The sequence below is a fragment of the Astyanax mexicanus genome, chromosome 19 (genome assembly GCF_023375975.1).
Source record: "Astyanax mexicanus isolate ESR-SI-001 chromosome 19, AstMex3_surface, whole genome shotgun sequence".
NCBI classification, from domain to species: Eukaryota; Metazoa; Chordata; class Actinopteri; order Characiformes; family Acestrorhamphidae; genus Astyanax; species Astyanax mexicanus.
In genome coordinates this window covers 32740964-32765645 of record NC_064426.1, presented here as the reverse complement: position 1 = coordinate 32765645, position 24682 = coordinate 32740964, and the positions used below count along the sequence as shown (strand labels likewise).

The following is a 24682-nucleotide window of genomic DNA, read 5'->3' as shown; positions in this document are numbered from 1 at the left end:
TCACACTTGTAAAGTCGATATGTATAACTGTAATGTAAACAGACTCAAAATGACATTACAACATTGGGACAGCTAGGACATAGAGCAGGGGTGTCAAACTCATTTTGGCCGAGGGCCACATTGGCATATTGGCTGTCCTCCGAGGGCCAGATGTAACTTATAAATGTAATAAAATGTAACCAAATGTAATATGTAAATGAATGTAATTACTCCTTAATGTTAAATAACTCTCAATATATTATTTATTCAATCAAATATTACAGTTGCATGGAAAAAATGTTTGCTTGTTGCTCTATTAACATAAATCCTTTTAATTTGTCATGTCATGAAATCCAAAAACTCCATCAATCAAGAACCAAAATATTCAAGTGAATAGAAATGACATCAAGTTATATTAACTTTGAAATTATTAACTGAAATAAGGCTTAATAAATATAAAATCAAAAATTGTGAGCTGTTAAGAACATAGCATTTCCTCAGATTTAGCAGTTCCTCATCCAACCACTAGTGGGAGCTGCAGCAGCAGCACCACAAGTCCGCAGTGTTTACTGAGTCAGAGCTACAGCCCAGCCACGGGCTACAGGGCTCAGCTCAGCCAGTCTGGAGCGTTTTTAAAATTTTTAAGTTCTTCTGTGTATGAAATAAAGATTTTTGTAACCGAATAATACAGCTCTCTACAGTTCATCTTTCAGCCCAATCAGCTAACAGCAGCCGTTTAGAGCATGAGTCACTGCTGGGATTACATTATAAACAGGTCAGTTAGCGCGCTGCTAACCTCAGGAGTTTAACGTTAGTGGACACACCACGGCTGCAAGGTTAGACTGTTGAAGGCTACTGAAGACTATTAAAGGCTATTGGAGGTTATTGAAAGGGATATTGAGGGCAGAAATTAGTAAAGGCTGGTTAGATAAGTGATTCACGTCCTCGTACTTTGCTGCGGTGAAACTGCGACTAGCGCTGTCACAGTGATGTTTATTAACGTCATTAAAACAGATTTTGTCAGCTATTGTCTTATAAATATTTACACAGAACTTATATCTCTCCTAAAAAGCGTTTATTTTGGTCAGTAACACTCTTCGTAACACAAAAGGCATACCGGTCTTTCGCCTTGAAGCACAGCCGTCCGTCTGCATCAACTTGTCTTTTTCTGGATATTATGGGATAAACATGTCTCAATTCCACCCGCGAAGTTACACCTTCCCTCCGGCAGGGTTTCCACATCAATGACTACACTGCCGTGTAGTGGCAGTAAGCCGTAACTTTGCGGGTAATACAATCGACAAGCATTGTGGGAAATGTATTTTTTGGTCAAAGAACGCTTCTGACTTATTTATTATAGACACTAAGATCTTACAAGCTCTCGCGGGCCACATAAAAAGACGTGGCGGGCCACATTTGGCCCGCGGGCCTTGTGTTTGACACATGTGACATAGAGGGTTAAAAAGAAAACTCTGGACACAATTTAGCCCCCACAATAAAGAAAACAGACATCAGAGACAGAGAATGACCCTCCACCTTTAATATATAGTGTTCTGATTTTATAATCATACCTTATACTGCTCTCTCTTTCCTGCATGTAAAGCTAAACCTACAAGAAAAAATATCATTGACATTTACCATAAACCAAACTGTGATTCCTAATAAAATAATGCACATTTAACGCACAGATGAGCATGAATGCCATACCTGGTATCACGCTTTTCTTCATGGGAGCGACTGTGAATCCATGAATAGGATACTGGAGAGGGGAGTTGGGCAGAGCAAGAATAATCTTGTCTGTGGTTGTTTTTTTCCTAAAAAAAAAAGAAAAGAAAATTCGATTTCTCCGAAGAGGTTTAAAAACACTTGAAATCTGATGCTGTCCGTCCCCCAAAGATCTGCTGGAGACTGGCATGACCACGAGTACTGAAGCCAAATATAATGCAACTATAGGAATTATAGGAATATGGAGATTTGGGACTTGACTCAGGACTTGAAATTTAGGACTTGAGCATCAAGACTTGGGACTTGAGCATGAAATTTAGGACTTGAGCGTTGAGATTTGGGACTTGAGCGTCGAGATTTGGGACTTGAGCATCAAGATTTGGGACTTGAGCATGAAATTTAGGACTTGAGCGTTGAGATTTGGGACTTGAGCGTCGAGATTTGGGACTTGAGCGTCGAGATTTGGGACTTGAGCGTTGAGATTTGGGACTTGAATCAGGACTTGAGTGTAAAATTTAGGACTTGAGCTTTGGGACTGGAGCGTCAATATTTGGAACTTGAGGGTCAAGATTTGGGACCTGAGCATGAAATTTAGGACTTGGGACTTTTGGGAGTGACTCGGGACTTGAGTGTTGAGACATGGGGTCAAGGCTTACTGAGGACTGAATACCTAATTCAGCTGGTAGATGAATGATAAGAGGATACACTGTGACTAATTCTAAGCAATTACCAAAGTAAATAACCTTATCTGATGTTGCTTGTACTCCTTGGCTCGGCGCTTCTCCACTGCCTGAAAGCTGTCTGTTGGAACCTGACTGGCAAGTTCAGTTCCTTCGCAGACACATGAGGGATGACTTTGGTACAGAAGCAGCCTTATGCTGACAAAAGAAGTGAGACAAAAACAAGTCAATGACTTGACCACTATCAGGTCATAATTTTTTTCCTAAAGTTTTGCTGCAAAATTATGTTAACCCATATTACACTATATTTGTTCTGTTCAAAAAGAAGCAAACTAATAGTAACAACAAATAAATGCAAATTAAATGTACAGTACTACCCCAAAAGCTATTTTCCTCCTTTGGCTAAACAACTTAGAAAATAACTAGGAATTTCCTGTATACATCTACCAGTCTCTGACATGGACTGGGACAATTCTACATTCCCACTCTTCCATTCAGAATTCTTTCAGCTGTGTTAACAATCATTTAAAAGGACATTTACTCAGTGTAACTTGTAAAGTTGTACCAGTCAAAGGCTGGACACATTTTCAAGGTTTTTCTTTATTAATTAATTTTCTACATTGTAGATTGATATTTAAGACATTAAAACAATTAAAGAACGCATTGAATTACGAAGTAAACAGTTAAAAAAAAAGTTTGTCCATTACAATCCCCTGAACTAAACCTGATGAACTGAGATGGTGGTTTGTGGTGATTTGGGATGAGCTGGAGCTTCACAGCGTGAAGGAAAAGCAGCAACTATTGTTCAGCACCTCCAGGAACTCCTTCCTTCAAGAAGCTAAGAAAACCTTTCCAGGTGACTCTCCCTCATGAAGACACTGAGATTAAAATACCAAGATCTGTTCAGATGTGCAGATCTGTTCTCAAAGATAAATGTGTGTCTACTTTTGTGGCTAAGAATCTAAAATATATTTACATTATATTTTATTTTATATAGTATTTACAATGTAAACAAATCAGAAAAAAAGAAATCATTGAATAAGAAGATTAGTTTAAACCTTTGACTGGTACTGTATATTTGAAAAAAAAAATGTATACAGGTTTTGCATACAGGTGTTTATTGTAATACATTTTATAATGTTAACATTAATAAACATTAATTCATGTTTATCAGTAATAATGTTTGACTGTAAATCATCAGTTCAGTACCTTCGATTTTGAAAAGTAAAGATTTCAGAAGAACCCATAGTTCTGTTCCCTTTATAAGGTGACCTGTAAAGAAGAGAAAAGTTGTATGAATATGAAAAATGCTTGAATTTTTTAAAGTGTACTTAAATATATCGGATTTATTGCAGAGCTTAGTAAGAAATAGTCCATATATCACCACCTTGTGTATGGTAATGAATTGCCATCTGACATTTTCCAGAACGTGAAAGTCACAAAGCAGACAACAGTCATCAGCCCAAGCCAGGAGCGCAGCTTCCACCGCATTATGATGGAAAATGGCCTGCAGTGGGGAAACAAACATGAAGATTACAGTGAATCAGCTTTACTAACAAAAGCCTGGAGAAATAATGAGTCAGAGAGCACAGAACAGGTACTTATTTAATGTAGTAATGAAAGCATGCTTGTAAAACCAATTGTAACTGTGCAGGCTAACAAGGCCCCCTCCTTCACTCCTCTATCCTATTATTTCCCTTTGACCTCCTTTAGGCCCTATCTAAAGATGTTTTTACCTTTAACTTCTATTACTTTTGTACTTCACTATTGTAAGTCGCTTTGGACAAAAGCGTCTGCCGAATGTAATGAAATGTAATGTAAAAACAAGGTGAAAAAAACAAATCCATTGCTTAAAGCCCCAAGATGACCTGGTGCCACCAGACAACGAATGGGTATGAACCAGTACTGGACTGGTAATCTGGCATACCGGGTGTTTGCCCAGTGGGTCAACAGTCCTCAGGGGCCAATGCTACTTGTTTTTTTTTTTTGTTTTTTTAAGAGACCAGCCCCCAATTTAGAGTGGGAGGCCCATTGGCCCATCTTCAATATAGACAGTGGACTGAACCATTCAGGACATAGGACGGAAGCAAGCGTCCATTTTAAGCTATATCATAGCATTTTAGATATTTAGGTTAAAGGTGTGTTGAAAGACTGCATGATAGTTTGAATTTGTAGCCTCTATGCTGTGGTTCATTACATTACATTACATTTTATTTGGCAGACGCTTTTGTCCAAAGCGACTTACAATAATGAAGTACAAAAGTAATAGGAATTTAGATAACCCATTTTTAGATAGGGCTTAAAGGAGGTCAAAGGGAAATAAAGGGATAGAGAAGTGAAGGAGGGGAAGAAGGAAATGGGGTTAGAAGTAGTTAGTGTGTTAGAGGTGTTAGGAGAGTAAGTGCTCTTTGAAGAGCTCTGTCTTCAGGAGTTTCTTAAAGATAGCGAGAGATTCTCCTGATCTGGTAGTGGAAGGTAGTTTGTTCCACCATTGGGGAACTCTGTATGAGAACAGTCTGGATTGCTTTGTGTGAGTGTTTGGCAAAGCGAGGCGACGTTCACTGGAGGAGCGCAGCGGATGGGAGGTAGCGTAAGCCTTCAGGAGCGAGTGCAGGTAGGAAGGAGCCTGTTCTGTCATCACCTTGTAGGCGATTGTAAGAGTTTTGAATTTGATGCGAGCATCAACTGGTAGCCAGTGGAGCTCAATGAGCAGCGGGGTGACGTGTGCCCATTTTGGTTGGTTGAAGACCAGACGTGCTGCTGCATTCTGGATCATTTGGAGTGGTTTTACTACGCAGGCCGGGAGGCCAGTTAGCAGGGCATTGCAGTAGTCGAGGCGTGAGATGACGACTGCTTGTACCAGGAGTTGGGTGGCCTGTTGCGTCAGAAACTGTCTAATTTTCCTGATGTTATAAATCGCGAAGCGGCAGGATCGAGCAACCGAGGCCACATGGTGCGTGAAGGAGAGTTGGTCATCAACCATAACACCCAGGTTTCTAGCAACCTTTGTCGGTGAGAGAGAGAGAGAGTCGATGCTTATAGAGAGGTTGTGTTGAAAAGATGGTTTTGCTGGTATGACCAGAAGTTCAGTCTTTGAGAGATTTAATTGAAGGTGATGCTCCTTCATCCAAGAGGATATGTCAGAGAGACACGACGATATACATGCAGAGATTGAGTGATCTTCAGGTGAGAATGACAGGTATAGCTGGGTGTCATCAGCAAAGCAATGGTAGGAAAAGCCATGTGAGTGGATAACCTGACCAAGAGAGGCAGTGTATATTGAGAAGAGAAGGGGACCCAGTACCGAACCCTGGGGAACCCCAGTGGATAGGGAGTGGGCTGAGGACAGCTGTCCTTGCCACGACACCTTGAACGAGCGCCCAGTGAGGTATGATCTAAACCATGACAGCACATTGTCTGAGATCCCCATGTTTGAAAGTATAGTTAGGAGGAAGTCGTGGTTGACCGTGTCGAAGGCGGCCGAGAGGTCCAGCAGAATGAGCACTGAGGACTGACCTGCAGCTCTAGCAGTTTTCAACGCTTCAGTCACAGACAACAGAGCCGTCTCGCTAGAGTGTCCTTTTTTGAATCCAGATTGGTTCTGGTCCAGGAGGTCATTCTGGGAGAGGAAGCCAGAGACCTGATTTAAAACTGCTCTCTCGAGTGTTTTAGAGAGAAAGGGTAGTAGTGAGACCGGTCTGTAGTTATCAACCTGGGCGGGGTTGAGAGAAGGCTTTTTAAGCAGTGGTGTCACATGTGCTTGTTTGAAAGCAGTTGGGAAAACACCAGAAGTTAAAGAGGCATTGATGGTGTGAGTGATAGCCGGAATGATTGCAGGTGCGATGGTTTGTAGTAAGTTTGAGGGAATTGGGTCAAGCGGACACGTAGTAGGACGGCTACGTGTTAGGAGAGCCAGTGTCTCGTTCTCAGTGAGAGAAGTGAACGAGGAGAGCGCAACGCCTTCGGTGGAGGGACACCGGGCTGCAGAGCATGTAGTAGGACTGCTACATGTTACATCAGTAAACTGGTTGCTGATAGCTGCCACTTTTCCAGTAAAGAATGATGCAAGTGTTTCAGCCGTAAGGCATGTAGCCGGAGGAGGAGGAGGGTTCAGTAGTGATTTAAAAGTAGCAAAATAGTTTCCGGGAGTCTGTGAGGGAGCTGAATTTATTGTGATAAAATTCAGCTTTAGCAGTCGTGATGCTGGCTGAGAAGGAAGCCAGGAGCAGTTGGTAGTTTTTTAGGTCTGCTTGTTTTTGGTTTTTATGCCATTTTCTTTCGGCAGCTCGGAGTTTGGAACGTAGTTCCCTCAGTGAGTTATTTTTTAGCCATGGCTGCGGTTTGCTAGAGCTAATGGCTCGAGATGTAAGAGGACAGAGGTTGTCCAAACAGGAGCTTAGTGTGGAGCAGAGAGTGTCAGTGGCATCATTTACATTGAGTGATGAAAATGAGCCTGGTGGGGGCATGTTGTCAGTCACCAGCGATGAGAACTGGTCTACTGAGATATCTCGTAAATTTCGACGGAACGAGACCATCGTAGGAGTAGCCGTGGGTTTGTTTGAAATATGAATATTGAGTTTCATGAAGTAGTGATCCGAGAGGTGCAAAGGAGTGACAGTTAAAGAGTCAGTGTCACAGTTACGAGTGAAAATCAGGTCTAGATGTTTGCCAGCTTTATGTGTTGGAGGGCTGGGGACCTGCTCCAGTTCGAAAGACTGCATGAGGGATGAGAAGTCTGTAAAGTTGGTACTGTCGTTGTGGATGTTCATATCCCCTAGAATGAGCATGGGACAATCTTGCTCAGGGATAGAAGACAGTAGCATGTCAAGTTCGTGTGTGAACTCGCCCATTTGTCCAGGAGGACGGTAGATAACAATAATGGCAAGTTTTGCTGGAGTATTAACCAGTGTGGCATGATACTCAAATGAACTGTATGAGTTTGCAGGTAATAGTGGAGTATGTTTTAAGCCATTAGCGATTAATAGGCCAGTTCCACCTCCTCGTCCTGAGGGACGAGAAGTATGGGAGAAGGAGTAATTATTGGAAAGAGCCGCCGGAGTAACAGTGTTTTCAGGTTTGATCCAAGTTTCAGTCAGGGCCAGCAGTTGTAAGGCCAGATGATTTGCATAAGAGGCGATAAAGTCTGCTTTGTTAACAGCCGACTGGCAGTTCCATAGCCAAGCGCCACCAGACTGTCTTTTTAAGCCGTGAGTAACGCCCCCGAGGTCCGCAGACAGAGAAAGTGTGAATGAGGGGGTTTGCCACGCCCCGCTCTAACGCAACTCGCCCAAACTTGTCCGAAAAGCGCGCTAAAAAGTGCGTTTGCTGTTGCTGCTACAGCGTAGCTGAAGTGAAAGTAAAGTAAAAGAGCAGTCTGGTGTAGCTTGAAGTTCCTGTTAGCCCAACATGTTTAAAAAAAACTCAAGTGAAATAACAGATTTTAAAACTGTTAAATGATAAGTTAAAGCCTTGCTATTTAAGCATGAATAAAGTGAGTGTAAAAAATATAAAAGTAATATTAGCAAAAAGTCTGCCCCCACTGAATAAGAGTAAAACAGTGTCAAATGCTTTAAAGACAGAGTTGCATTGCATGAATACATAAAGCAGCCCTGTTTGTAGCCTGATACAAATACATGTTATAGCTGTTTAAAGTAGAAAGCACCTTTTCTACACCTGAAGAATTAGAATTAGAAGCTATTATATCAGAGAAATTCAGAAAATACAAAAAAAAAAAGGTTTAAAAAATCAATTGAACTACACAGAGCAGACAAAAATGGTGGAGGTAACAATAGACACTAAACTTTTTATATTTTATATGTTGATGATGTTATGCTTCCCTTGGACCATACATACATAAATTATAAGTCAGTTGTGCTCCGCTAGTTATGAGGGGTCGGTCTAAAACAAAAATGCCAGGGCTGATTTCAGGGCCCTGGCATGAACTAAATGCAATGACAAACTGTGTGAGCACCCCTTTAAATTTTGTAAAAGTCAAAGCAGGAAAGTACAACAACACTACTTATCAGAATCATCCTCAAAAGGGCACCTTTCCACTAGTTTCAGAGATTTTCCAGTTGGACAGGTTTGTGATTCCTGCAGCCGGCAAAATATGAAACTTCAGCAACCATAAAACATTATCAGAGTTATCAGGGCATTTCTATTGGGCCATTTATTATTACATTTTTGACAAAATGTAACGGACATTGTTGTGAATTAATATTCTTGTACCCAAGATGAAGAGAATCGAGTAACAAAAGGTATGTTTTTCAGTTGTGCAAAGGTGTCACTACTTCTACTATCACTACTCCTACTCCTTACAGTTTCACAAAATTATCTGAACTTTCTAATAATTACATAAAAAAAAAACTCATCCTAATAAATCTCTCCATCCAAATAGAGTGAATCTGATAGTGGTTGGATGTAGAGAAGTATAAACATATACCATTCTGACACCCGACTGGTTTATGGAAGCATGAAGTGCTGTAAGATTTTTCAGGAAAACACTGCACTGACTTTAGACTTGACTCTTCCTCCAGACTCTGGTCCCTTTATTTCCTTGATATCTGCTGGTGTTGATCCCCTGTGTTATATCAAGTCCAAAGTCAGTGCAGTGTTTTTCTGGAAAATCAGGACTTGGCACACTGCCCACAATGCTGAAAGTACCAAGTGGTCTTATATAATATTTAAAGATTCTGAGACGAAAAGAAAAGTAAAAAAAGAAGTGAAGGCTTTTCAATCAATATATAGGAGCAGTTTCCCTATATATGGATTAAGCCTAGTTTGGGACTACACAGTATAAAACATACAGCATTTAAAGGAAAATATAATGAGTAAAAAAATAAATAGGCTTCATCTCTATCTAGGGAACTGTATTAGAAAAATCCAACTTGATTCTATTATGTTGATCAAGCTAAAAGCCTTAACTAATGTCTGACCGAAAATCAGTGTGGGGAACAATGTGGTGCCAAATGACAGTGTAATTTTATTTTTCAGTTGCAAATTAATTGTCAATAAATCTGAATAAAGTGACATGTAAAAGTGTTGAACACGAATGACTAACATAATTATGCACTGATTAACAGATTTCCATTAATCATGATCTTACATAGAAACACAATTATTTCAGTTGCCTTAATCCAATTCAACTCAGTTCAAGAAGTTGATATAAAAATAGACTCTCACCAGGTTTTATGTGGTCTGAAAGAGTTTGTCCAAATCACTAGCATGAATGTAGCCATAAAAGTTTTACAGAAGCTGGAAACTGTCAACTGACAGGAAGTTGAACATGGGAGTGGCTGAACACCTACACACACTCACCTGCACTCACTTACAAAAGTATATTGGAACAACTGTTCATTTCCCTGTTTCAATGTTTCAGCGTTTTTGTTGTTTTTCAGTCAATAGTATTTTTAAAGAAAAGTATCCTGTTTTTAATTATATATACAGTGAGTCCAAGAAGTATTTGATCCCTTGCTGATTTTCTTCGTTGGCCCACTAATAAAGACATGATCATTCTATACTTTTAATGGTAGATGTATTCTTACATGGAGAGACAGAATATTAAAAAGAAAATCCAGAAAATAAATCTAAGCAATATATATTAATTGATTTGTATTTCATGGAGTGAAATAAGTATTTGATCCCTTAGTATTCATTAGCAGTTCTGTCTTTTACAGACCAGTTAGACACTCCCAATCAACTTGTTACCTGACCTGAAGCCACCTGTTCTCACTAATCACTTGTGTGAAAAACACCTGTCCACAGAATCAGACAGATCACACAGATTTCAAGTCTCCAACATGGGTAAAACCAAAGAGCTGTCACAGGACCTCAGAGTCAGAATTGTTGACCTTCACAAAGCTGGAATGGGCTACAAAAAGATTAGTAAGGTGTTGGATGTGAAAGTAACAACTATTGGTGCAATTATCAGAAAGTTTAAAGAGTATAACATGACAATCAACAGACCTCGGCCCGGTGCTCCAAAGAAGATTTCGCCTCGAGGGGTGGCAATGATGCTGAGAACGGTCAGAAATCGTCCTGCAACCACTCGGCAGGAGTTAGCAAATGACCTGAAGGCAGCTGGGACCACAGTTTGCAAGGAAACAATTGGCAACACTTTGCGCAACAATGGATTCACATCCTGCAGTGCCCGAAAGGTACCCCTGCTGAAGAGAGCACATGTGGAGGCGCGCCTCAAGTATGCCAATGATCATTTGAAAGATGAACCAAGTTATTGGGAGAAGGTTTTGTGGTCAGACGAGACCAAAATTGAACTTTTTGGCCTCAACTCCACCCGCCATGTGTGGAGGAAGAAAAATGCTGCCTATGACCCCAAGAACACTGTGCCCACCGTCAAGCATGGAAGTGGAAGCATAATGTTTTGGGGGTGTTTCTCTGCCAAGGGTACAGGGCTACTTCACCGCATCACTGGGAAGATGGATGGAGCCATGTACCGCACAATCCTGAGGGACAACCTCCTCCCCTCTGCCAGGGATCTGAAAATGGGCCGTGGTTGGGTCTTCCAACGTGGTAACGACCCTAAACATACAGCAAAGGCAACAAAGGATTGGCTCAAGAAAAATCACATTAAGGTCATGGAGTGGCCCAGCCAGTCGCCAGACCTCAATCCGATCGAAAATCTATGGAGGGAGCTGAAGATCAGAGTTGCCAAGCGACAGCCCGCCAACCTTCATGATTTAGAGAGGATCTGCAAAGAAGAGTGGGCCAAAATTCCCCCTGGTGTGTGTGCTAAACTTGTGGTTAACTACAACAAACGTCTCACGCTGTGCTTGCAAACAAAGGCTTTGCCACTAAGTATTGAGTGTGTTTGGCAAGAGGGATCAAATACTTATTTTCCTCATTGAAATACAAATTAATTAAAATATATTCTTTAAAATTATATTCTGGATTTTTGTCTTGATATTCTGTCTCTCCATGTTAGAATATATCTACCATTAAAAGTGCAGAAGGATAGTGTCTTTATTAGTGGGCAAACAAAGAAAATCAGCAAGGGATCAAATACTTCTTGGACTCACTGTATATATATATCTGGATTCAAAAAAGGACACTCTAGCGAGACGGCTCTGTTGTCTGTGACTGAAGCGTTGAAAACTGCTAGAGCTGCAGGCCAGTCCTCAGTGCTCATTCTGCTGGACCTCTCGGCCGCCTTCGACACGGTCAACCACGACTTCCTCCTAACTATATACTTTCAAACATGGGGATCTCAGACAATGTGCTGTCATAACAAAAATGCCAGGGCTGATTTCAGGGCCCTGGTATGAACTAAATGAAATGACAAACTAGTTTCAGAGATTTTCCAGTTGGACAGGTTTGTGATTCCTGCAGCCGGCAAAATATGAAACTTCAGCAACCATAAAACATTATCAGAGTTATCAGGGCATTTCTATTGGGCCATTTATTATTACATTTTGACAAAATGTAACGGACATTGTTGTAAATTTATATTCTTGTACCCAAGATGAAGAGAATCGAGTAACAAAAGGTATGTTTTTCAGTTGTGCAAAGGTGTCACTACTTCTCAATCAGTTTGTAAACTAATGAAATTATGCACTGATTAACAGATTTCCATTAATCATGATCTTACATAGAAACACAATTATTTCAGCTGCCTTAATCCAATTCAACTCAGTTCAAGAAGTTGATATAAAAATAGACTCTCACCAGGTTTTATGTGGTCTGAAAGAGTTATAAATATATATATAAAATTAAAAACAGGATACTTTTCTTTAAAAATACTATTGACTGAAAAACAACAAAAACGCTGAAACATTGAAACAGGGAAATGAATGAACAAATATATATATATATAGATATTTAAGTAACTTTGTTGTAGACCAGTAACAAGTTGTGGACCATGTCATCTTTCCGATAAAAAACTAATTTAAATTGGAGGTTTCATGGCTAAATTGGAGCAGCCTGGTGGCTAATCTTCATTAATTGCACCAGTAAGAGCAGAGTGTGAAAATTCAATTAGCAGGGTAGGAGCACAGTTTTGCTCAAAATATTGCAATGCACACAACATTATGGGTGACAAACCAGAGTTCAAAAGGGGACAAATTGTTGGTGCACGTCTTGCTGGCGCATCTGTGACCAAGACAGCAAGTCTTTGTGATGTATCAAGAGCCACGGTATCCAGGGTAATGTCAGCATACCACCAAGAAGGGCAAACCATATCCAACAGGATTAACTGTGGACGCTGTAAGAGGAACCTGTCTGAAAGGGATGTTCGTGTGCTAACCCGGATTGTATCCAAAAAAAAAACATAAAATCACGGCAGAATTCAATGTGTACCTCAACTCTCTTGTTTCCACCAGAACTGTCTTTCAGGACAATAAATTATTGTGGTCTAAAACCAGGTGTTTCAGTTTCATTGTCCAACCCCTGTACACTGCCTGGCCAAAAAAAAAAATCACGCACTAAAGTATTTTATTGGACCGTCTTTAGCTTTCATTGCAGCTTGCATTCACTGTAAGAATCCTGGTATAATCATCTTGGAATATGCCCGAGCCATCAGGAAAGAAAAAATCCATTAATGGAATAACCTGGTCTATATTCAGTATATTCAGGTAGTCAGCTGACCTCATTCTTTCAGTACATACTGTTACTGAACCTAGACCTGCAGACCAACTGCAGCTTTAACCTCACATCATTTTCTTAGTTAAATCCAGGTGGAGTTATTTTTGGCCAGGCAGTGTATTTTAAACACAAGCTGTTCCTTACACTGTGTCAATTTGTTTTAGGAATTCTCCCAAATTGCCTGAAATAAACTCTTTTTACATTGACTTTCAGTGAAAAGTTAAGAAGGTTTTATGTCTCTCCTGTAAAGTTGCTGTTTTGGAGATGTTTTGGAGACATCATTGGACAGGAACAATATATTTTATATATATATATATTAAAATACCACATATGTTACAGATATTTTTTAGTTTTTTGTGCAGAACTAATAAATGAAAAAAATTATTTACATTTTTTTTTTTACAATGATTGATTAGCGCTCAGAGCTTGTGATATGTTTTTATAACCTAACCCTGCTTTACACTTCTCCACAACTTTATCTCTGACTGGTCTGGTGAGTTCCTCTTATGTCTGTTTAATAGTTTTTTTTTTTCTAACAAACCACTGAGGCCTTCACAGAACAGGTGTGTTTATACAGAGCTGGACTTTATTAACGTATTGTGACGTGAAAGAGGAAGGAGGACTCGTGAGACTCATTGCAAGTACTCAACAGCTCTTTATTAATAGGCTTGCCACTCACTTATAGCCTTTAACAAGGCTAGGAGAGCAAAACCCAACTGCCACTATAGCTCAAACAGCCCTGAGGCCACTAACCCAACTATCCAGCACAGAGATGGTAGGTCCCCTTAACCCACCCAAAACATACCCCCATAATGCCCCGCTGGCCCCGGATTACCATGACCCACCCCCACAGGCACACTACAAGCTGGCACACACACACACACACACACAAACGCCACAGTATTAACTTATTAATTCAGCATTCTGAAGGCGATCGATTGCTCTTGATTTTATTTAGGGATTTTAAGAGTAAAGGGGGCTGAATAGTTTTGCACATCACACTTTTCAGATTTTTATTTGATTGACATTTTGGCAAACCATGTATCATTTTTGTTCCACTTCACAATTATGTGCTACTTTGTGTTGGTTTAAAATCTCTTAAAATCTCAATACAATACATGTAAGTTTGTGGTTGTAAGGTAATAACAAACAAAAACAGTTCAAGGGGCATGACTAATTTTGCAAGCCAATGTATATGTATATATCTATTATATTTTTTACCTATATACATTTTTTTATACTATACTTATACTGTACTATTTCTTAAAGCAGAGATACAGCTCTGGAAAAAAAGACCACTTAAAAATGATGAGTTTCTAAGATTTTACCAAATTGAAAACCTCTGGAATATAATCAAGAGGAAGATGGATGATCACAAGCCATCAAATCAAGCTGAACTGCTTGAATTTTTGCACCAGGAGTAAAGGCATGAAGTTATCTTAAAGCAGTGTGTAAGACTGGTGGAGGAGAACATGCAAAGATGCATTAAAAATCTGCTTAAAAACCAGGGGTATTCCACAAAATATTCATTTCTGTGCTGTTTTTTTTATTTAAATTACATTAAATTTTAATGTGGACTTGTATTGAAACTTATAATGACAAAAATAAGTCTCGCCTTATACTCCAATATAACAATTTATACTTAGGTTACGTTTTACTAGCTTTTATATAGCAAATAACAGATGTAATAAATATAAAAAATAAAGTTTGTTTTCAGAGGCTGCTGAAAATGAACATGTAGGAACAGATTCTACAGGCTTAATTGCGTCCGAACAGGTTTAGCAAACAGAGTGTACGGTTGCACACATTGTGTTTAAATGACTGGTTAAACAAGGTGATTGGTCACTAAGGTAAACCAAGAATAAATGGCAGAGCTGTAGATAAAGAGAGGCGTTGTATGAGGTACTGTATTGTATAAACTGAGCTCAGTCTCTATTTTTATTTCAGTCTGATTTATCCATCTATAAACTGGCAACAACCAATAATCTCAGCTAAAAATATAACAGCAAAGTTTAACATTACTTTTAACAACTTTACTGAACAGAACTGTGATCTCTCAGCGATCAACTAACTGTCTACACCACCATCCAGTGGAAGTGTAGCATTTTGTACATTAGATTGGGCTGGGTAAAATTGTGTTCTTACTGAAATTAATGGCATTTTTTTCTGCAAATCTAATTTTATTTAAAACAGTCAATTTCAACACATTCTCCAGTTTTAGTTAAACCCTGTCACACCATGTCAGGTACGGAGCAGGAAGGACACAGATAGTAATGAGCATTGTGACTCGCCCTGTACAGGGTGTAAGATAGAACCAGAAAGGTGCATTGCATTTTTTTTTACTTATTTCTACTACTAACTAGTGTTTTAGTATGTATTATGTTGTTTAGAGAAAATTGTGAAAGTTGTGTATAATAAAATATTCAAGATACATCCTCAGATATACACACTCAGATCCTCAGATGAGTTTGGTTACAGTGGGCACTATTACACAATGCACAATGCAATGCTGAAAAGAAAGGGAGGAGCTACTCACATCTGGAACAATATTAATACAAATCGCAGACAGTAATGCAGCTGATAATTGCAATTAAGTGCAGCAGGTGGCTGGAGAACAATAGTTTTGGTTTTATTGTAGTATTTGCTACACATTTAATCATATAAAATGTAAAACTATATGCTTATCATATACAGGTCTGGAAAAAAAAACAAGAGACCAGATTCTGAATTAATTTCTCTGATTTTGCAATTTATAGGTATATGTTTGATTAAAATGAACATTGCTGTTTTATTCTATAAACTACAGACATTTCTCCCTCCTGAATTCCAAATAAAAATATTGTCATTTAAATCATTTATTTGCAGAAAATGAGAAATGGCTGAAATAAGAAAAACGATGCAGAGCTTTCAGACCTCAAATAATGCAAACAAAACAAGTTCATATTCATAAAGTTGGTGGAATAACCCTGTTTTTTCATCACAGTTTTTATGCATCTTGGCAATATGTTCTCCTCCACCAGTTTTACACACTGCTTTTGGATAACTTTATGTCACTCCTGCTGCAACAAAAATCAAGCAGTTCAGTTTGGTTTGATGGCTTGTGATCATCCATCTTCCTCTTGATTATATTCCAGAGGTTTTTAATTTGGTAAAATCAAAGAAACTCATCATTTTTTTAAAGTGGTCTCCTAATTTTTTCCGTAGTTGTATAATGGGGGAAACTGGAAGAAATTTAATGAATACAAAAAGAAATTTGTAAAAGAAAAAAACTGCTGAGAAAGCTTCATGCTTTATCACTTCCTGTTACTACTAAATGGGTTAGTATGTTAGTAATCTGTGTTATATAATTCGTGAAACCCAAACTTAATTAAAACTAGTGTATCATTTTTACCTTATAGTATTAATGTGCACTAGTATGCAGTTGGGAATTAACAATGAAACCCAATGAACACGCAGTGGCAGAACATGTTGATTCACTTCAGATACAGCATTAGCTTTAAACTGAGAGAAGTCCAGTCAGTAAATCTGACCAGTCAGTGTTTAACCCCATTCACTATATAACACCTTACACCAGGGGTGTCCAAACTTTTTTCTGATTACTTTCATTTACACACCATTTTACTTGACTAACTATCTTTCTCTTTGACAGTGTTGTGTAAACTAAGATTTTTCAAATTGATGTTTAATTTCATGATGTCTCTTAATATAAAACTCCTTAATTACGGCAACTATGCACACCCTCTCCGCTTTTAGACTCTTTGCCCCGTTTTTCTGCGCTAGAAATGCGCACTCTCTCCGCTTTTAGACACTTTTGCCCCGTTTCTCTGCGCTAGAAATGCGCGCACTCTGCTTTTAGACACTTTTGGCCCGTTTTTCTGCGCTAGAAATGCGCGCACTCTGCTTTTAGACACTTTTGCCACGTTTTTCTGCGCTAGAAATGCACACTCTCTCTGCTTTTAGACACTTTTGCCCCGTTTCTCTGCGGTAGAAATGCGCACACTCTCTGCTTTTAGACTCTTTGGCCCGTTTCTGACACCTAGCGTTCAAACTTTGAATCTTACATTATAAAAACCTGCTTAACAGCGGGCCAACTTTCATTCTATTTCTAAAATACCTCGCGGGCCGCTCCACAAAAGGAAACGGGCCGCAAATGGCCCGCGGGCCGTAGTTTGGACACTCCTGCCTTACACCAACTTCTACAGGTGAGAGTGTTCAGAAGCCTAAACTTGAACTAAACATAAACAGTTTACCGACTGCTATCCCATGACTTTTGGCAATGGTCAGTGTACTGTTTAAACAAACGTTTCCTTGTTTTAAAGAGTACAACACTTCCCCTTCCTTAAGCATTTAAATATTTACATTTTTAAATATCTGTTAGATGTAGTTTAATTATTGGCCTGAGGAAACAGTATTCTGCTTTACAAAGCCATAAAGCCACTGTGGACTTTGACTCTTGATTGCAAGCGCCACTCTGACTGGCGATAGATGTGTGTACGCTGAAGGTATATGGGGTGGAACTGAAATGTCAAGGAAAGCAAATTAAGCACAATTTTAACAAAAACAGCAGCTCTGATGTAAATATTAAACTACTATTGGATTTTAGAATGTTTACATTAATAATCTGAGGACAGGGTACTTTAATCAGAGAATCTGAGGCCCCATTTTGTAATACTGCAGCACTGACTGCAAATGCTGCCACTGTAATACAATATAAACTGACTGGTGGTCAGTATTAATATTTTTTGCATTTTGTCCCTTATTTTGTGAATATATTTATTATTTTCTTCAAAGAACAGGTACATATAGACACACAACTACAACACTATAAACAACCCAACACATGGAACCCCATATTCTCGTAATGAAGACCGTGATCGAAGGTACAGAAAATAAGATTAATCTGGTAGAGAGTAAGTATTCTTTAGGTCTTTAAAATGTCAGTAAAATCGTCCAGAATCAAAATGCCAGCTTTTGCCCAGGGAGGAAAGATAAAAGCTATGACAAAATATTATTACGCCAGATTGGAGAATGTTTATGGAGCATTTTGTCCCTTTCATTAAAATTGGTTTGGTAAAGTTGTGTCCTTACTATTACAATACTAGTGAATTAATCTTAATAAAAATAAAGTTCAAATATATACAGTATTTTAGGATGCTTCTCTAAATCAGGTGCCCTTTAAATCCCACAACCTTACTTCAAAGATTTCCAGTTGATTGAAAACACATTTTTTAAAAAAGTCATTCTTTATTAGATTGTAATTTAAATTCTCTTTACATTTTGCATACTGATGTAAAACTTAAAAAAAAAGAAAGAAAATGTCTCATGCCCCACGAACATCTTTTATTTTTTAATGAAAATCAATAATACAATATAAACTAACAACTAGTGTTGTCAACGTTGACGGTATTTGATGTTAATTTTACAAAGTTTGGCCCCCAATTTTCACAAAGCCTGGTGACATGTTACATTTTAGCAGTTTTATTTAACAGTGTAATCACAGTATCACAACTGTTGAGTTCAGAAGGTAGATAACTTTTTTTTATTAATGCAGAAATATGGATTAAATCTCATAACTAACTCTTACTTTCCCTCCATCTCTCTCTCTTTGTCTTTCTTTTTCTGAACACAGAGGACTTGTTTGCTCTGCACAAGCTACTCTACACTAGGGATCATTTCCTCCATTAAAGCTTCTTTGTCCAAGTTTCCTTGTGTTTGATGCTAAAGCTCTAAAACTACCCTTAAATATTATGATAAACTACACAGTTATTTTTGTATCATTCCCAAAAACACAAAGATCATGATTTAATCATAGAATATTATTGTGATTAATACAGTTGTTGTTTACTCCACTAAAATGAATATAATTTCATTTGAGCTGCAGCTCAAAACTGAACCAGCAGGTCGTGGAATAGTTTAATTCCTAAGGCCATCGGCGCTCTGAACACCTCACCCTCCCGATGGCTCTCCCTCCAACCAATATTTTAGCTTACGCTCTTTTGACACATCAAACATCTGATCAGTACTTTTAATCCAGTACTTTTAATGTGTTTATTCCTCTCTCCCACAAGAACATTACATACAGTACACTGCTCATTTGCATAAACAGATTTTTGTATGCATTTTTTATTTTGATTTTGATTGTGTACATTTTTCCATCAAGAAAGCTCAAAAACTGTCCCAAACAAATGATCCATTTCTGTAAAACTGATGTTAATTTGGATTTTGTGGTTTCACATATATGGCTTTCCTTTTACACAAGAAAATATAAAATTTTTACCCTCAATTCACTATATAATCTTCTCATTATTATTTTTATACTGCATAGTGCACACTGCGTATTGATACATGATACATGAATGAGATAACAATGTTGCGGTAACTGACTTAAATTATTGACAGACAGACACACCATATAACAAAGAACACTAGCAACATTTAGCAATGTTTTGAAAAGGTTCCAGGAAGGTTACACTAGATCTATGTTCCAACAATGTTTTAAAAACATGTGCCATAATGGTTTGCATCACAACGTTATTAGAACGTTGTTCACATATTGTTCCCAGATAGACTAATACTATAATTATGGAAATATTAAAAGTACAGTAACAATCCCAAAACTAGCAATGTAAACATTTGTAAGGTTGCAGCAACATTAAACACAGCAGAATTGTAAAAACCTTAATTAAAAACGATTGTTCTAAGAACAAACAGAAAACATGACAGATTAAATGTTCTAAAAATGTAAACTCAAACATTCCGAAAATATTCTTCTAACCAAAAATTGCAGGCTGGGAAACTGCCACTACAATATAGCATAAATAATAAATAGATCCATTGATCCAAGTTTTGGTTTTATTCATTTAAAATCAGTTCAAGTATCAGTTAAACTTAATCAGTTTCTCTGATTTAGCTATTTATAGGTATATGTTTGAGTAAAATGAACGTTGTTGTTCGATTCTATAAACTACGGCCAACATTTCTACCAAATTCCAAATAAAAATATTGTCATTTAGAGCGTTTTTTTTGCAGAAAATGAGAAATGGCTGAAATAACAAAAAAGATGCAGAGCTTTCAGACCTCAAATAATGCAAAGAAAACAAGTTTAAATTCATAAAGAATTTTAAGAGATCGAAAATCTGAAATTATTTGGTGGAATAACCCTGGTTTTTAATCACAGTTTTCGTGCATCTTGGCATGTTCTCCTCCACCAGTCTTACACACTGCTTTTGGATAACTTCACGCCACTTTTGATGTAGAAATTATTATTATATTCTAGAGGTTTTCAATTTGGTAAAATCAAAAGGTATCTTATTTTTTCCAGAGCTGTATTGTGTGCAAGTAAGTAAATTATTAAGTAAATGCACACACACTAAATATCTACATTGTAAGTGTTATTAGTTATGAGGCCTACGTGTAGTCCGGGACATAGGGTAAAATCTTCAATTTCATCTCTTTAATTATACCATGATTTTAGAAGTAAAATGAGTTGCTCGATCTTTATTCAATTTAAGAAGTGGACTCACCTAAAGCTCATGTCGTTGCTGTTCAGGATCTCCTAAAGTGTGGGTCCGGGTCTTGATGAAAATGAATAAATTCCCATTAGATCAGAACAGCTGGCTTCCTGGGTGACTGTTGCCACTGAGTATCCACCTGCACCGTCTCCACAGTCTCCCCTAGGAAGCCAACAGGTAGATCACAGTGGGAGTGGCTAAAAACTTACCTGGGAATTGTGTCACACCCTCTCTCAGACTGCCCTGACCATTAACCACCTGCGCCATCCCTGCCACAAGCAAACACACGCACTGATATCCCTGACTTAGTAACAATAATAGGAAAACAATTATGTACAGGGGAAAGTGGGCTGATTTGTGCCACCCCCTGTTTCTAAGGAACCACAGAATTGTGTTATGTGACCACAAATTTTTGAAAAGTCATCCTGCATGAGAGGTAAGCACATTTATGTTCCAAAAAACATAAAAATTCTAGGATCAAGGAGTTTAGATTGTTGTGTATGAACAGTTTAAAAACATTTCACATATTTTTTGTGCTTTGGTAAAGCTACACTATGAGTCTATACAGCTAGCATGATGTTAGCCCAAAACTACTGGATGATGCATTTTCTCCTAAATAGTGGGGTTGGGGTAATTTGTGCCAAAGGGCCTGGGGTAAGTTCAGTGCCAGTGTAATTGTACATTGTATTTTTACATTTTATCACTAAAACTATGTGTCAATCTTAATTTAGACCAAAAAATATACAGAGTATACACAAAAAAATGACATTGATATCCCTGCCAGCTGAATCAGAGAGGAAAAGCATTAATAATTATTTCCATTATTTCCCCAGGAACTGCTCAATATCAGTTACCACAACACAGATAGTTCACAGAAAAGCAAAATTGGGTACTTATTTAAAGCATATAGATTGTAATTATGCAAATGTGAATATAAACTGCAATGACTCAATAAGGGACAAATTAAGAGATATGCTAATAAACCTTTAATCTTTGTTAGGACGTGATTGGTTTGCTATTCCTTGTTTTAGAAAATTGACCTTTGGTGTGCTTATGTATGTGACCTTTTGGTGTGCTCAATTTGACCTTTGATGTTGTAAAGCAGGGGTGTCCAAACTACGGCCCGCGGCCCGTTTCCTTTTTGGGAGCTGCCCGCGAGGTATTTTAGAAATAGAATGAAAGTTGGCCCGCTGTTAAGCAGGTTTTTATAATGTAAGATTCAAAGTTTGAATGCTAGGTGTCAGAAACGGGCCAAAGAGTTGGAGAGGGTGCGCATTTCTATCGCAGAAAAACGGGGCAAAACAGTCTAAAAGTTGCCGTAATTAAGGAGTTTTATATTAAGAGACATCATGGAATTAAACCTCAATTTGAAAAATCTTAGTTTACACAACTGTCAAAAATAAAGATAGTTAGTCAAGTAAAATGATGTGTAAATGAAATAATCAGGAAAAAAGTATTATTTAAAGTGGTATATTTCATTATTTGTTTTATTACAGAGTCTGTGGCCCGTGACTTCAAATATATTTCTCCTTCTGGCCCCCAACAAAAAAATGTAGACTCCCCTGTTGTAAAGTAACTTTAAATAAACCTAAATTAGTAATTTTATGTCTAGATTTTATATCATTATTTATATAAATATATTGTTTTATATTTATATTATTATTAATATAAATATACTGTTTTACTTCAGTAATCAATGGCACAATTTACCCCAATGTATTCTCTCCAAAGGCACAACTTACCCCAGACTGAGGGCAAGTTGTGCCATGAGACTTTTTTTCAAAAAGGTGTATTTCTTAAATACTATATTTCAGATCCAACGTGACCACATCCTAAAATATATATACTTATATTAGTTGAAAGCATTAATGTCATGGTCTCACTTTAAAGTCACTTTAAGCAAAAACTGGCACAAAAATCACCCACTCTCTCCTACTGGGAGCCAGACAGAAGGAAGTTGGTTCTGAGTGTTTGATTTGTACGTTTTCACTGATAGTCCTCTATTCAAAACTGCAGAGCACACAGACAGAACATTTACATAGAGAACCTGACGACTCTCCATAAGGACTCGTTTTTACAGTTTATACCTTATGGCTCTCACACTGAGATACTCACACATCCTGGACTCTCAGGTTACCATCAGGTTTGTTTATCAGAAAACAACAGACCGTAGTAATGAGCGTTTTAAAAAAAGCTTGGAACACTAGGCTCCTGTTTCAGGCATTAATCCTACTGAAGGAAGTATTTAGCATTTTATTTGTTGACTGTGTTGTAACAGTTTGCGTTGAAGACAGAGGCCTGGCCACATCACATGTACAGCTGTGTGCAACCACTACAACTTAAACCTTTTGGGTGTATGCAAAGACTAAATATACTTTCCTGGTTGTAGTCCTGTGGGGGGGGGGGCTTCCTGGGGAATGGCGGCCATCTTAACTCCCCTTCTTGTAGTATTCTTCGGAGCTCTGGGTGTGTTACAAGATACTGGAACACCTGGGGGGGAGAAAAATTAGTATAAAAATGTGTTAATACTTACCATCTAGAGACATGCCCAAAAATCTGTATGTAAATGTGTTGTAAATAATGTCGGCATTAATGTATGTATGTATGTATGTGTGTCTGTGTGTGTGTGTGTGTGTGTGTGTGTGTGTGTGTGTGTGTGTGTGTGTGTGTGTGTGTGTGTGTGTGTGTGTGTGTGTGTGTGTGTGTGTGTGTATATATGTGTGTGTGTGTATACCTTTAAGGTACCCCTGCCCTGTAGCAATGGTATGGCCCAATTGAGGAAGGGGCGGAGATACAGATATAAAAGGGCAGGTAGAGACCCCTATGGGAGGAGTGTTTTTAAGTCAGCCATGTTGCTAGGACTTCAAAATTTGCTGTTTGACTGTAAAGACAGGTTTATTTGTTTAATACGACTACTGATAAAAATAGTTAGTATTTTCTAGTGTAGATTTCTGTGTTTAAGGTCAGATTTGACCCATTTTCCATTATGAATAAAACCACTTTGGTGTTGGAATTGACCTGAAGGTATTTTGACTCTTCTTCCAATACCTTACACTCACCTGCACTGCCACAAGGGAAACATTTTTTACACAGTTCCCACAGGGTTCTATTTTAGAGTCTATGAAACTGATGTTAATGGAGTTATGAGAGTAAAGGTCTGAAATGTGGGCTTACATACAGGATCTGATCTATTTTAGTACTAGAACAGATAGAGCTATGACTAAAAAACTCATATTTAATGCAAGGAAAAAGGTTGAAAATGTTTAAGATAGGTTGGAAAGACGTTATGTAAGGACATAGATTTGTTTGAAAGCTAAAGCTGAAAGGATGCCTTCTTTAAAGAGGTTGAAAACCGATACATTAGAGTGATCAATGTTTTTTTAACCTCTATGTATAGACGTATAGATTTGGTTGAATGCTAAAGGTAAAAAGATGTATTTGAACAGGTTAAAAAGACGTTTACGTGAGGACGTATAGATTTGGTTGAAAAGATGTCTTTTTGAACAGGTTGAAAGGGGGTTTATGTAAGTAAGTATAGATTTGGTTGAAATCTAACATTGTAAAGATGTTTTTTTTTTTGGAGAGATTGAAAAGATGTTTATGTGAGGACATAGATTTTTTTTATTTAAAGTTGAAAAGATGTTTATGTAAGGTTGTATGGATTTGGTTGAAAGCTATAGTTGAAAAGATGTCTTTTTGAAGAGGTTGAAAGGGGGGTTGTGAAAGGAAGTATAGATTTTGTTGAAAGTGAAAGTTGAAAAGATGTCTTCTTGAAGAGGTTGAAACAACATTTATGTGAGGACGTATTATTGGGTGGAAAGGTAAAGGTTAAAAATATGTCTTTTTGGAGAGATTGAATAGATGTTCATGTGAGGAACAAGTTCATTTGAACAAGTCAAAAAGTCGTTTATGTGAGGACGTATAGATTTTGTTGAAAGTTGAAGTTGAAATGATGATGTCTTTATAAGAGGTTGATAATAGCTTTACGTGAAGACGTATGACTTATAGGTTGAAAGGTAACGTTGAAAAGATGTCTGAAGAAGTTGAAAAGACGTTATGTGAGGACGTATAAAAAAAAGGTCAAAAAAATGTTTATGCAAGGACATTTAGGTTTCGTTGAAAGTTAAAGGTGTAAAAGATGTCTTTTTAAAGAAGTTAAAAGACATTTATGTGAGGGTGTATAGATTTGGT

General features: G+C 37.9%; 1 protein-coding gene across 1 annotated transcript in view; it reads right to left on the bottom strand.

Annotated features, from left to right (window-relative positions):
* LOC103022787 (beta-1,4 N-acetylgalactosaminyltransferase 2) overlaps nucleotides 1–20662 on the bottom strand; it is a 37779-nt gene extending 17117 nt beyond the window's left edge. The window contains exons 1-6 of the mRNA XM_022673102.2: nucleotides 20504–20662; nucleotides 3772–3891; nucleotides 3594–3656; nucleotides 2448–2582; nucleotides 1687–1793; nucleotides 1551–1588 (exon numbers count right to left, since the gene is read on the bottom strand). Of these exons, the coding sequence (XP_022528823.2) occupies nucleotides 1551–1588; nucleotides 1687–1793; nucleotides 2448–2582; nucleotides 3594–3656; nucleotides 3772–3891; nucleotides 20504–20514 (474 nt within the window). The 5' untranslated portion in view covers nucleotides 20515–20662. The remainder of the gene's footprint in view (nucleotides 1–1550; nucleotides 1589–1686; nucleotides 1794–2447; nucleotides 2583–3593; nucleotides 3657–3771; nucleotides 3892–20503) is intronic.
* Nucleotides 20663–24682: the final 4020 nt, after the last annotated feature.